This window comes from Choloepus didactylus, chromosome 26 (assembly GCF_015220235.1).
Source record: "Choloepus didactylus isolate mChoDid1 chromosome 26, mChoDid1.pri, whole genome shotgun sequence".
In the NCBI taxonomy this organism is placed as follows: Eukaryota; Metazoa; Chordata; class Mammalia; order Pilosa; family Megalonychidae; genus Choloepus; species Choloepus didactylus.
The window spans coordinates 9,672,666-9,686,869 of record NC_051332.1 but is presented as its reverse complement, the minus strand read 5'-3'; the positions used below and the strand labels follow the sequence as shown (position 1 = coordinate 9,686,869).

Below are 14,204 nucleotides of genomic sequence, written 5' to 3'. Positions count from 1 at the left end.
GCTGACAATCTAGGGACCTTTATAATAAGTTTTCCCCTGATAAGCTGTGCTCTAAGATTCAATTCTGAGTTTACACATTGTAGTTAGTCCATATTGATGAGGCATTATAGTGTTTGCCTTTGTTTCTGGTGTAGTTCACTCAAGATGCTGTCTACAGGATCCATTCACCTTGATGCGTGTCTCACAGCTTCACTCCTTCTTGTAGTTGCTCAGTATTCTGCTGTTATGCATACACCACAGTTCACCATTCTGTTCCTCAGTCATGTTCCTTTAGGCCACCTCCATTCATTGCAAATCATGAATACTAGCTCCATAAACACCAGTGTGCAAGTGTCCATTCATGTCCCTGCTCTCAGATCTTCCAAGTAAATGCCCCCTAAGGAGGTTGCAGGACCTTATGGCACCCACATACTTAGCTTTTTATGGAACCACAAAACTGTCCTCCAGAAATGCTACATGCACCATTCTGCCTCCTTACCAACAATAAACACATACATCCCTCTTTCCATGTCTTCTCCAGCGCTTTTATCCCTACTTACATTTTTTTCTACAATTTTATAAAGCTGAAGTCACATACCATACAATTATCCATAGTGTACAATCAGTTGTTCATGGTATCATCATATGGTTGCGCATTTATCACCAGTCAGCACTTGAACATATTGATTACTACGAAAAAAAAAGCTTTTTTAAAATGAATAATAAAATAGATAATAAAAAGAAAAATAAAATATCATACAATATAGTAGTAGGGTCAGACAACAATACCACTACCAAGAATCCCATATCCCTCCCTTATATTCCCCTCTCATACACATTTAGCTTTGGTATATTGCCTTTGTACATTTAATGGAAGCATATTACAATGTTACTGTTGACCATAGACTTTTTTCCCCAATACCATCCCTTTTTCAACACTCCATATGGTTGACATTCATTTGTTTTCCCACATGGAAGAACATTTTTATATTTGTACATTTAGTCACAATCATTGACCACTCCAGTTTTTGCTAAGTTAAACAGTCCCAGTCTTTATCTTCTATCTTTACTTCAGGTGTCATATATACTTCTAGCCCACCCCTTTCAGCTTTACTCACGGACATCTTTGTTCAGTGTACTTACAATATTGTGCTACCATCACATAGTATTATGCTAATGATAGTTTTTTAAAATATTGATTACATGTTGAAATGATAATCCTTTGGATTTATTGGGTTAAATGGAATATACGGTTAAAGTTTATTTCATCTATTTCTTCTTTTTTTTTTTTCATATAAGGAAGCATTTATTTGAGGTTTAACATGAAGTCATACAAATAAAATTTGTATAAACACAAATCCACACCAAGGCATAACACAGATAGCAAAGGACAAAGTAAAAACAAAGAAAGGTAATTGGCAGCTATATACAGTTGGACAGTTGTGTCTTGTACACTAGAAAGTCTTTTACAAGATAATCGTCTTAGATCAACAGAAGACCAATCTTCAACACTGTCCTGCAAGATGGGTTACTTTAGTATTTCCTCCTCTTTTCTCCAAGGTCCTCTTTTAGTGTGGCTGGTAATTGTTTTGGTGATTGCCACCCCCTCGAGATGCCTTGCCATATGTGCTCTGTTGGCCGCTGTAGTCTGTATATCCCTGTCCGTATCCATAGTTCCCATAGTTATACCCAGTATAATCATATCCGCCATAGCCACTATAGTTCTGATCATCACCATAGGCACTATTGTAATTTCCGCATCCTTGATCATAATAGTTATTAAATCCTTGGTTCCGGTTTTGGCCCTGACTTCGTCCTCGACTCCTTGTACCACCTCGTCCGGCAGCTGCAGCTCCTCTTCCTCCTTTCTGCTGTTGCTGTTGCTGCCTATATACCTCTTTGGGTTGTGCAACTTTGATTTCACACTTCCCAGAACCAATTTGATGGTATCTGCTTCCTAATAATTTCTTTACTGGCTCTTCATCTGTATCTGTGATAAAACAAAATCCTCTTCTTTCATTTGTTTTTGTATCCTTGGGAAGTTCAATATTTTCAATCTCTCCAAATGCTCCAAAATATTCTTTTATTTGCTCTTCAGAAGTATCTGAGCTCAGTCCACCCACAGAAACTTTTTTAGGGGGTTCTTTCCCTTTTAAAGCCTTCTCCCTTTTGGGGTCTATCAATTTGCCATCCAGTTTGTGTTCTTTCAGTTCCAAAACCTTATCAACACTAGCAGCATCTTTGAAAAGCACAAATCCAAATCCTCTTGATCTTCCAGTGACTGGATCTGTTTTTTTTTTTTTTTTTTTTTTTTTTTTTTTTTTTTTTTTAAATCATTTTATTGAGATATATTCACATACCACGCAGTCATACAAAACAAATTGTACTTTCGATTGTTTACAGTACCATTACATAGTTGTACATTCATCACCTAAATCAATCCCTGACACCTTCATTAGCACACACACAAAAATAACAAGAATAATAATTAGAGTGAAAAAGAGCAATTGAAGTAAAAAAGAACACTGGGTACCTTTGTCTTTCTGTTTCCCTCCCCTACTTTTCTACACATCCATCCATAAACTAGACAAAGTGGTGTTTGGTCCTTATGGCTTTCCCAATCCCATTGTCACCCCTCATAAGCTACATTTTTATACAACTGTCTTCGAGATTCATGGGTTCTGGGTTGTAGTTTGATAGTTTCAGGTATCCACCACCAGCTACCCCAATTCTTTAGAACCTAAAAAGGGTTGTCTAAAGTATGCATAAGAGTGCCCACCAGAGTGACCTCTCGGCTCCTTTTGGAATCTCTCTGCCACTGAAGCTTATTTCATTTCCTTTCACATCCCCCTTTTGGTCAAGAAGATGTTCTCCGTCCCACGGTGCCAGGTCTACATTCCTCCCTGGGAGTCATATTCCACGTTGCCAGGGAGATTCACTTCCCTGGGTGTCTGATCCCACGTAGGGGGGAGGGCAGTGATTTCACCTTTCAAGTTGGCTTAGCCAGAGAGAGAGGGCCACATCTGAGCAACAAAGAGGCATTCAGGAGGAGACTCTTAGGCACAAATACAGGGAGGCCTAGCCTCTCCTTTGCAGCAACCGTCTTCCCAAGGGTAAAACTTATGGTAGAGGGCTCAACCCATCAAACCACCAGTCCCCTATGTCTGTGGTCATGTTAGCAACCATGGAGGTGGGGTAGGCGAATACCCCTGCATTCTCCACAGGCTCCTCAAGGGGGCACTACATCATTTTTTTTTCCTTGTTTTTCTTTCTTTCTTTTTTTTTTTTTTTTTTTTTTTTTTTTTTAACTTTCCCTTCTTTTTTCAAATCACCTGTATGAAAAAAAAAGTTAAAAAGAAAACAAACATACAATAAAAGAGCATTTCAAAGAGACCATAGCAAGGGAGTAAGAAAAAGACAACTAACCTAAGATAACTGCTTAACTTCCAACATGTTCCTACTTTACCCCAAGAAAGTTACATAATATAGCAACATTTCAGTGAACTTGTTCCTACTACAACCATCAGAAATTAACAGATCATAGTCATTTCTGGGCATCCCCAGAACGTTAAATAGCTTATCTGTTCTTCCTGGATTATTGTTCCCCCTTCCTTAATTGCTCTCTACTGCTAGTTCCCCTACATTCTACATTATAAACCATTTGTTTTACATTTTTCAAAGTTCACATTAGTGGTAGCATATAATATTTCTCTTTTTGTGCCTGGCTTATTTCGCTCAGCATTATGTCTTCAAGGTTCATCCATGTTGTCATATGTTTCACCAGATCGTTCCTTCTTACTGCCACGTAGTATTCCATCGTGTGTATATACCACATTTTATTTATCCACTCATCTGTTGAAGGACATTTGGGTTGTTTCCATCTCTTGGCAATTGTGAATAATGCTGCTATGAACATTGGCGTGCAGATATCTGTTCGTGTCACTGCTTTCCGATCTTCCGGGTATATACCGAGGAGTGCAATCGCTGGATCGAATGGTAGCTCTATATCTAGTTTTCTAAGGAACTGCCAGACTGACTTCCAGAGTGGCTGAACCATTATACAGTCCCACCAACAATGAATAAGAGTTCCAATTTCTCCACATCCCCTCCAGCATTTGTAGTTTCCTGTTTGTTTAATGGCAGCCATTCTAACCGGTGTTAGATGGTATCTCATTGTGGTCTTAATTTGCATCTCTCTAATAGCTAGTGAAGCTGAACATTTTTTCATGTGTTTCTTGGTCATTTGTATTTCCTCTTCAGAGAACTGTCTTTTCATATCTTTTGCCCATTTTATAATTGGGCTGTCTGTACTATTGTCATTGAGTTGTAGGATTTCTTTGTATATGCAAGATATCAGTCTTTTGTCAGATACATGGTTTCCAAAAATTTTTTCCCATTGAGTTGGCTGCCTCTTTACCTTTTTGAGAAATTCCTTTGAGGTGCAGAAACTTCTAAGCTTGAGGAGTTCCCATTTATCTATTTTCTCTTTTGTTGCTTGTGCTTTGGGTGTAAAGTCTAGGAAGTGGCCTCCTAATACAAGGTCTTGAAGATGTTTTCCTACATTATCTTCTAGGAGTTTTATGGTACTTTCTTTTATATTGAGATCTTTGGTCCATTTTGAGTTAATTTTTGTGTAGGGGGTGAGGTAGGGGTCCTCTTTCATTCTTTTGGATATGGATATCCAACTCTCCCAGCCCCATTTGTTGAAAAGACCATTATGGCTCAGTTCGGTGACTTTGGGGGCCTTATCAAAGATCAGTCGGCCATAGATCTGAGGGTCTATCTCTGAATTCTCAATTCGATTCCATTGATCTATATGTCTATCTTTGTGCCAGTACCATGCTGTCTTGGCAACTGTGGCTTTATAATAAGCTTCAAAGTCAGGGAGTGTAAGTCCTCCCACTTCGTTTTTCTTTTTTAGAGTGTCTTTAGCAATTCGAGGCATCTTCCCTTTCCAAATAAATTTGATAACTAGCTTTTCCAAGTCTGCAAAGTAGGTTGTTGGAATTTTGATTGGGATTGCATTGAATCTGTAGATGAGTTTGGGTAGAATTGACATCTTAATGACATTTAGCCTTCCTATCCATGAACATGGAATATTTTTCCATCTTTTAAGGTCCCCTTCTATTTCTTTTAGTAGAGTTATGTAGTTTTCTTTGTATAGGTCTTTTACATCTTTGGTTAAGTTGATTCCTAGGTACTTGATTTTTTTAGTTGCTATTGAAAATGGTATCTTTTTCTTGAGTGTCTCTTCAGTTTGTTCATTTCTAGCATATAGAAACATTACTGACTTATGTGCATTAATCTTGTATCCCGCTACTTTGCTAAATTTGTTTATTAGCTCTAGTAGGTGTATCGTTGATTTCTCAGGGTTTTCTAGATATAAGATCATATCATCTGCAAACAATGACAGTTTTACTTCTTCTTTTCCAATTTGGATGCCTTTTATTTCTTTGTCTTGCCGGATTGCCCTGGCTAGCACTTCCAGCACAATGTTGAATAACAGTGGTGACAGCGGGCATCCTTGTCTTGTTCCTGATCTTAGAGGGAAGGCTTTCAGTCTCTCACCATTGAGTACTATGCTGGCTGTGGGTTTTTCATATATGCTCTTTATCATGTTGAGGAAGTTTCCTTCAATTCCTACCTTTTGAAGTGTTTTTATCAAAAAGGGATGTTGGATTTTGTCAAATGCTTTTTCAGCATCTATTGAGATGATCAATTGATTTTTCCCTTTCGAGTTTTTAATGTGTTGTAATACATTGATTGTTTTTCTTATGTTGAACCATCCTTGCATGCCTGGAATGAACCCCACTTGGTCATGGTGTATGATTTTTTTAATGTGTCTTTGGATTCGATTTGCAAGTATTTTGTTGAGGATTTTTGCATCTATATTCATTAGGGAGATTGGCCGGTAGTTTTCCTTTTTTGTAGCATCTTTGCCTGGTTTTGGTATTAGATTGATGTTAGCTTCATAAAATGAGTTAGGTATTGTTCCATTTTTTTCAATGTTTTGAAAGAGTTTGAGTAAGATTGGTGTCAGTTCTTTCTGGAAAGTTTGGTAGAATTCCCCTGTGAAGCCATCTGGCCCTGGGCATTTATTTGTGGGAAGATTTTTGATGACTGATTGGATCTCTTTGCTTGTGATGGGTTGGTTGAGGTCTTCTATTTCTTCTCTGGTCAGTCTAGGTTGTTCATATGTTTCCAGGAAATTGTCCATTTCTTCTACATTATCCAGTTTGTTGCCATACAGTTGTTCATAATATCCTCTTATAATTTTTTTAATTTCTTCAGGATCTGCAGTTATGTCACCTTTTTCATTCATTATTTTGTTTATATGGGTCTTCTCTCTTTTTGATTTTGTCAGTCTAGCTAGGGGCTTGTCAATCTTGTTGATCTTCTCAAAGAACCAACTTTTGGTGATATTTATCCTTTCTATTGTTTTTTTGTTCTCTATGTCATTTATTTCTGCTTTAATCCTTGTTATTTCTTTTCTTCTACTTGGTTTAGGATTGGTTTGCTGTTCATTTTCTAGCTTCTTCAGTTGATCCATTAGTTCTTTGATTTTGGCTCTTTCTTCCTTTTTAATATATGCGTTTAGTGCTATAAATTTCCCCCTTAGCACTGCTTTTGCTGCATCCCATAGGTTTTGGTATGTTGTGTTCTCATTTTCATTCGTCTCTATATATTTAGCAATTTCTCTTGCTATTTCTTCTTTAACCCACTGATTGTTTAGGAGTGTGTTGTTTAACCTCCAGGTATTTGTGAATTTTCTAAGTCTCTGATGGTTATTGACTTCTAATTGTATTCCATTGTGGTCAGAGAATGTGCTTTGAATGATTTCAATCTTTTTAAATTTATTGAGGCTTGTTTTATGTCCCAGCATATGATCTATTCTGGAGAAAGTTCCGTGAGCACTAGAAAAGTATGTGTATCCTGGTGATTTGGGATGTAATGTCCTGTAGATGTCTGTTAAATCTAATTCATTTATCAGATTGTTTAGGTTTTCAATTTCCTTATTGGTCTTCTGTCTGGTTGATCTATCTATAGGAGAGAGTGATGTGTTGAAGTCTCCCACAATTATTGTGGAAACATCAATTGCTTCCTTTAGTTTTGCCAATGTTTCTCTCATGTATTTTGTGGCACCTTGATTGGGTGCATAGACATTTACGATTGTTATTTCTTCTTGCTGAATTGCCCCTTTTATTAGTATGTAGTGGCCTTCTTTGTCTCTCAAAACATCCCTGCATTTGAAGTCTATTTTATCTGAGATTAATATTGCTACACCTGCTTTCTTTTGGCTGTGGCTTGCATGAAATATTTTTTTCCATCCTTTCACTTTCAATTTCTTTGTGTCCCTGTGTCTAAGATGAGTCTCTTGTATGCAACATATTGATGGTTCATTTTTTTTGATCCATTCTGCGAATCTATATCTTTTAATTGGGGAGTTTAATCCATTTACATTCAACGTTAAAACCGTGAAGGCATTTCTTGAATCGGCCATCTTATCCTTTGGATTATGTTTGCCATATTTTTCCCTCTCTCTATTAATATCCTTTATTGTACCCATACCGAATCTCTTTAGTACTGAACCTTTCTCCAAGTCTCTCTGTCCTGTCTTTGTTTCTCTGTCTGTAGGGCTCCCTTTAGTATCTCCAGTAGGGCAGGTCTCTTGTTAGCAAATTCTCTCAGCATTTGTTTGTCTGTGAAAAATTTAAGCTCTCCCTCAAATTTGAAGGAGAGCTTTGCTGGATAAAGTATTCTTGGCTGGAAATTCCTCTCACTCAGAATTTTAAATATATCGTGCCACTGCCTTCTTGCCTCCATGGTGGCTGCTGAGTAGTCACTACTTAGTCTTATGCTGTTTCCTTTGTATGTGGTGAATTGCTTTTCTCTTGCTGCTTTCAGAACTTGCTCCTTCTCTTCTATGTTTGACAGTGTGATCAGTATATGTCTTGGAGTGGGTTTTTTTGGATTTATTCTATTTGGAGTTCGCTGAGCATTTATGATTTGTGTATTTATGTTGTTTAGAAGATTTGGGAAGTTTTCCCCAACAATTTCTTTGAATACTCTTCCTAGACCTTTACCCTTTTCTTCCCCTTCTGGGACACCAATGAGTCTTATATTCGGACGCTTCATATTATCTATCATATCCCTGAGGTCCATTTCGAGTTTTTCAATTTTTTTCCCCATTGTTTCTTTTATGCTTTCATTTTCCATTCTGTCATCTTCCAGGTCACTGATTCGTTATTCAACTTCCTCTAGTCTTGTACTATGAGTGTCCAGAATCTTTTTAATTTGGTCAACAGTTTCTTTAATTTCCATAAGATCATCCATTTTTTTATTTAGTCTTGCAATGTCTTCTTTATGCTCTTCTAGGGTCTTCTTGATTTCCTTCATATCCCGTACTAGGGTCTCATTGTTCATCTTTAGTTCTTTGAGTAGCTGCTCTAGGTGTGTCTCTTCTGGTCTTTTGATTTGGGTGCTTGGGCTTGGATTATCCATATCGTCTGGTTTTTTCATATGCTTTATAATTTTCTGTTGTTTTTGGCCTCGTGGCATTTGCTGTCCTTGATAGGGTTCTTTTAGGGTTTGTAGACCAGTTGAAGTCCTTATCTCTAATTTATCAGATCTACAGCTTCGTGGAGTACACTTTCTCTAACTAACCAGCAGGTGGCGTCCACGAGCCACCTGTTCTCCACAAGCCAGATCTCCCCTGCTTAGCCTTTTTGGTGAGTGGGGGAGTGAGTCTTGTGGGGCCCAATTGGTGTCCCAAGCTTGCGTGTGTAGTTGGTGTTGCCTGCCCTGTATGTGGGGCGTGTTTCTGGGCAGTCGGGGAGGGGGGGTGGCCCTAACAATCAAATCTCCCTGATGATCCTAGAGTTTTAAAGCTACTGCAATAGTCTAATCCTTCAGTTCAGTCCTGCCACAGTTTGTCTCTGCCACTGACCCACAAGTCTTTGGTATTGGCGTATGGCTCCTGAGACTTGCAAGTGGGCCCCTCTTCCAGGCTGTGCACCCCGGGTCCTCTGTTGAGGGATGACTGTGCTATGTCACAGGTGAGTGCCGTCCCCCCAGGGCAGTTCTGGGCTGCTGGGCTGTGTTGGGAGGCTCCCAGTTTGCTCAAATGATGGCTGAATGGGGCTCTGTTAATTCACACTGCTCCCCCTTCCCAGCTCTGGGACAATCAGCTGAGGTTGCAGGGAAGGCTAATGTCCACGCCCAGTTTTGTGGTGTGTGCCTGTTATTTGAAGCACTTCCGTCACACTGGGTTGTCTGGGGCAGCTCTGGGCTATGGGGCTGGCGATGGGCAGGAGTGTTTCCTGTCCACCAGGATGGTGGCTGTGAGCGGACACCCCCCTTTTCTTGGGAAGTTGTGTTGTTTAGTGAATTTTCTCAGCCACTGGATTATTGCCTTTTGTCTCAGAGCTCTCTTATTTCTGCTCTTGACTTGACGTGCCCAAATTTCAATTCTTTGAAGCTTTCTGTATTGAGCTTCTTAGAGTAATTGTTTTAGAAAAAGCAAAAAGGATTTAAAAAAAAAAAAAAAAAAAAAAAAAAAACGGCCCTCCTCAGAGATCTAATGGGTTATTGAAATGCTAATAGACAAAGCAACCAGGGCCATTAAGGAAAGGTGCCCTGGGCAGAGAGATCAGCCTTGCTTCGGGATTTGCATATGCGCCTCAAGGCCTGATCTCCGCCCTTCCCCTTTCTGTGTTCACCAGAACTCCAAAAATCCTCTGCTTTTACTTTGGAGCTTCTCGTGTTGTTTTCCTTCTATGCCCGTCTCCTCTCTGCTGGGCTGGCTGCTCTCAGAGTCTCTGGTGTCTGGCCTCAGTCTATCTATGGTTGGAGTTTGAATCAGTAGAATGAGTTTCCGATGAGAGCAGCCACTGCAATTCTCCCTTCTCCTTCCTGGAGCTGACAGCCCCTCCTCCCCCGGGACTGAGCCTGGCAGGGAGGGGCGCGGGTCCCCTGGCCGCAAAAACTTACAGATTTCGGTGATCTCAGCAGTTCCACGTTTTCATGAGTGTTGTATGAAGTATGCCCAAAGACAGATTGCTCTGTGGTGTCCAGTCCACGCAGTTCCTGGCTTTTTACCTACTTTCCTGGAGGAGTAACTGCAAGTACAGTTTTATATTTGTACTTTTAGTCACAGTCATTGAACACTCCAGATTTTGCTACGTTAAACAGTCCCAGTCTTTGTCTTCTATCTTTACCTCAGGTGTCATACATGCTCCTAGCCCCACCCCTTTCAGCTTTACTCATGAACATCTTTGTTCAGTGTATTTAAAATATTGTGCTACCATCACACAGTATTACGCTATGGATTTCTCAGTCTAAACAATCAAGCCTGCTGAACATCCCATAGTCCTTCAGCATCAAATGCCTGATCTCTACCCTCTTTCTATATCCTGGGAGCCTTTGTTATCAGCTTTTAACTCTCAAAGTTTGCTCATTAATTTTAGCTCAAATTAGTGAGACCATAGAGTATTTGCCCTTTTGCTTCTGCCTAACTTTACTCAACATAATGTCCTCAGGATTCATCCATGTTATTATATGTTTCACATCTTTGTTCCATCTTATAGCTGCATAATATTCCATCATATGTAAGTACCACAGTTTGTTTATATACTCATCCATTGAAGGACATTTCTGCTGTTTCCATCTCTTGGCTATTGTGAATAATGCTGTGATAAACATCAGTATACAAAAGTCCATTAGTATATTAATTTTCAGTTCCTCTGAGTAGATACCTAATAATGGCATAGCTGGGTCATATGGCAAACCTATACTTAGATTCCTAAGGAACTGCCACAGTGTCTTCCAGAGTAGTTGCACCATTCCATATTCCCACCAACATTGAGTAAGTGTACCCCTTTCTGTTCAATTTCTTTTAGCAGTTTCTTAAAGTTTTCTTTGTATAGGTCTTTTGTGGCCTTTAAGATTATTCCTAAATAGTTCATTCTTTTGGTTGCTATTATAAAGGGAATTATTTTCTTGATTTCTTCCTCTTGTTGCACATTAATTTGGTATAAGAACAGTACAGAATTTTGAGTGTTGATATTGTAGGCTGCCACTTTGCTGTATTCTTTGATTAGTTCTAATAGCTTTGCTATAGATTTTTCTGGATTTTCAACATATAGAATCATGGCATCTGCAAAGAATGAAAGTTTTACTTCTTCCTCTCCAATTTGGATGACTTTTCTTTCTTGTTCTCACCTAATTAATCCATCTATAACTTCCAGCACAATGTTGAATAACAATAGTGACAGTGGGCATCTATGTCTTCTTCCTGATATTTCAGGGAAAGCTTTCATTTCTTCCAATTGAGTATGTTAGCTGTGGGTTTTTCATATATTCTTTATATTGAGAAAATTCCCTTCTAGTCCTATCTTTGAAGAGGTTTCATCAGTAAAGAATGTTGAATTTTGTCACATGCCTTTCTGCATCAATCGAGATGATCATGTGTTTCTTTCACTTTGATTTATTGCTGTCGTGTATTACGTTAATTGATTTAACTGTATTGAACCAGCCTTGCATACCTAGATTAAACCCCACTTGGTTGTGGTGTATAATCCTTTTAATGTGTTGTTGAATTTGGTTTGCAAGTATTTTGTTGAGGAATTTTGCATCTAAATTCATTAAAGGGATTGGTGTATAATTTTCTTTTTTGTAATATCTTTGTCTTATTCTGGTATTAGGGTGATGTTGACTTCATAGAATAAGTTGGGTTGCTTTCCTTCCTCTTCAATTTTTTTGAAGAGTTTGAGCAGGATTGGCATTAAACCTTTTTCAAATGTTTGGTAGAATTCTGGGAAGCCATCTGGTCCTGGGCTTTTCATTTTGGGGAGCTTTGTGATGGTTGACTCAATCTCTTTATTGTGATTGGTTTGTTGAGGTCATCTATTTCTTCTCAGGTCAATGTTGGTTGTTTATGTTTTCCTAGGAGGTTGTCCATTTTGTGTAAGTTGTCCAGTTTATTAGCATATAGTTGTTCATAGTATTTTCTCATTATCTCCTTTATTTCTGCATGGTCAGTAGTTATGCTTCCTTTCCCAATTGTGATTGCATTTGTTTGCATCCACTCTCTGTCTCTATCTCTCTCTCTCTCTCTTTTTTTTTTTTTTGGTTTGTTTGTTTGTTTTGGTCAGCCTAGCTAGGGATCCATCAATTTTGTTGATTTTCTCAAAGAACCAACTTCTGGCTCTATTAATTCTCTCTAGTGTTTTCCTTTTCTCAGTTTCATTTATTTCTGCTCTAATCTTTGGTATTTCTTTCCCTCTCTTTGCTTTGGGGTGAGTTTGCTGTTCTTTCTGTAGTTCCTCCAGGTGGACACTTAATTCCTCAATTTTTGCCCTCTCTTCTCTTTTGATTTAGGTATTTAGGGCAATAAATTTCCCTTTCAGCACCACTTTTTCTCCATCCCATAAGTTTAGATATGTTGTGTTTCCACTGTCACTTGCCTTGAATTATTTACTAATTTCTCTTGAAATTTCTTCCTTTACCCTCAGGTTTTCTAAGAGTGTTTTTTTAGGCTTCATATATTTGTGAATTTTACAGTCTCCTGCCTTTTATTTATTTCCAGCTTCATTCTGTTATGATCTGAGAAAGTGTGTTTTATAATATCAATATTTTTAAGTTTGTTGAGACTTGCTTTGTGATCCAACTTGTGGTCTATCCTAGAGAATATTCCATGAGCACTTGAGAGAAATATGGATCATGCTATTGTGGCGTGTAGTGTTCTATAAAAGTCTGTCAACTCTAGCTCATTTATCATACAATTCAACATCTCAACATCTCTGTTTTCTTATTGATTCTCTGTGTAGATGTTCTATCCTTTGATGTGATGGTGTATTGAATTCTCCAACTATTATTGTAGATTTGTCTATGTCTCCTTTCAGTTTTCTCAGTGTTTGCCCCATGAATTTCAGGTCACTCTATCTTTGTGTGCAAATACTTATGATTGCTACATTTTCTTTATGAATTGACCCTTTTATTAATATATAGCACACTTTTATGTCTCTTAATTGTTTTAATTTTAAAGTCTCATTTTTTGATAATAATATATGTTCTCCCTCTTTTTTCAGGTTACTGTTTGCATGAAATATCTTTTTCCAACCTTTCACTTTCAACCTGTTTTTGTCCTTGTGTCTAAAGTGAGTTTTTGTAGACAGCATATAGATGGGTCCTGTCTTTTAATCAATTCTGGAAGCTGGTGTCTTTTTATTGGAGAGCTTAATCCATTGACATTTAGTGTTATTACTGTAAGGACAGTACTTTCTTCTACTATTTTGTCTTCTTGATTTTAAATGTCATTTATTTTTTCCTGCTCTCTCCTTTTACTTTTCCTGATAATCTTCATTTGTACACTCATGTCCAAAGGTCTCTCTTCTGTCTTTTCCTATCAGCCTGTAGCACTCCCTTTAGTGTTTCTTGTAGTGCTGCCTCTTGTTCATAAACTCTCTTTGTCTGTTTTTCTGAAAATATTTTAAACTCTCCCTCATTTTTGAAGGACAGTCTTGCCAGATATAGAATTCTTGGTTGGCAGTTCTTTTCTTTCAGTATCATAAATATATCACACTACTGTCTTCTCACCTCCACTTTTTTCTGTGGAGAAATCTGTGCACTGACCTATCGAGTTCCCCTGTATATGATGGACTGCTTTTCTCTTGCTGTTTTCAGAATTCTCTCTTTATCTTTGACATTGGACAATCTGATCAATAAGTGTCTTGGAGTAGGCCTATTAGGATGTATTCTGTTCACTTTTCTTCCTGAATCTGTAATTTTCTGTCTTTCATAAGAGTTGGGGAGTTTTCAGTGATTATTTCTTCTATTATTCTTTCTACCTCTCCCCCCCCCTCTCTGGGACATGCTATAACACATATATTTGTGCCCTTCATATTGTCACTCAGCTCCCTAGGACCCTGTTCATATTTTTCCATTCTTATCACCATCTGTTCTTATATTTGTATAAATTCAACTGTCTAGTCTTCCAATTCACTGATGCTTTGTTCTGCTGTTTCAAATCTAATGTTGTATCCCTCCATTGTCTTTTTCATCTCCTCCATGATGCCCTTCATTCCCATAAGTTCTGCAATTGGTTTTATCAAGTTTATGACTTCTTTATGGTCATCCAGTTTCTTGCTTACATTGTTCATCTCTTTTGATGTATCTTCCCTCACTTCATTGACTTGAATTTTGAATTGATTTATATTTGTTTGAAC

The 14,204-nt window shown here is 38.1% G+C and overlaps 1 protein-coding gene across 1 annotated transcript in view; it reads right to left on the bottom strand.

Moving 5' to 3' along the window:
• Window positions 1–1,374: 1,374 nt before the first annotated feature.
• Window positions 1,375–14,204, bottom strand: part of LOC119520745 (heterogeneous nuclear ribonucleoprotein D-like) — a 36,684-nt gene continuing 23,854 nt past the window's right edge. Inside the window, exon 3 of the mRNA XM_037818700.1 lies at window positions 1,375–2,266. Within this exon, the coding sequence (XP_037674628.1) occupies window positions 1,548–2,266 (719 nt within the window). The 3' untranslated portion in view covers window positions 1,375–1,547. The remainder of the gene's footprint in view (window positions 2,267–14,204) is intronic.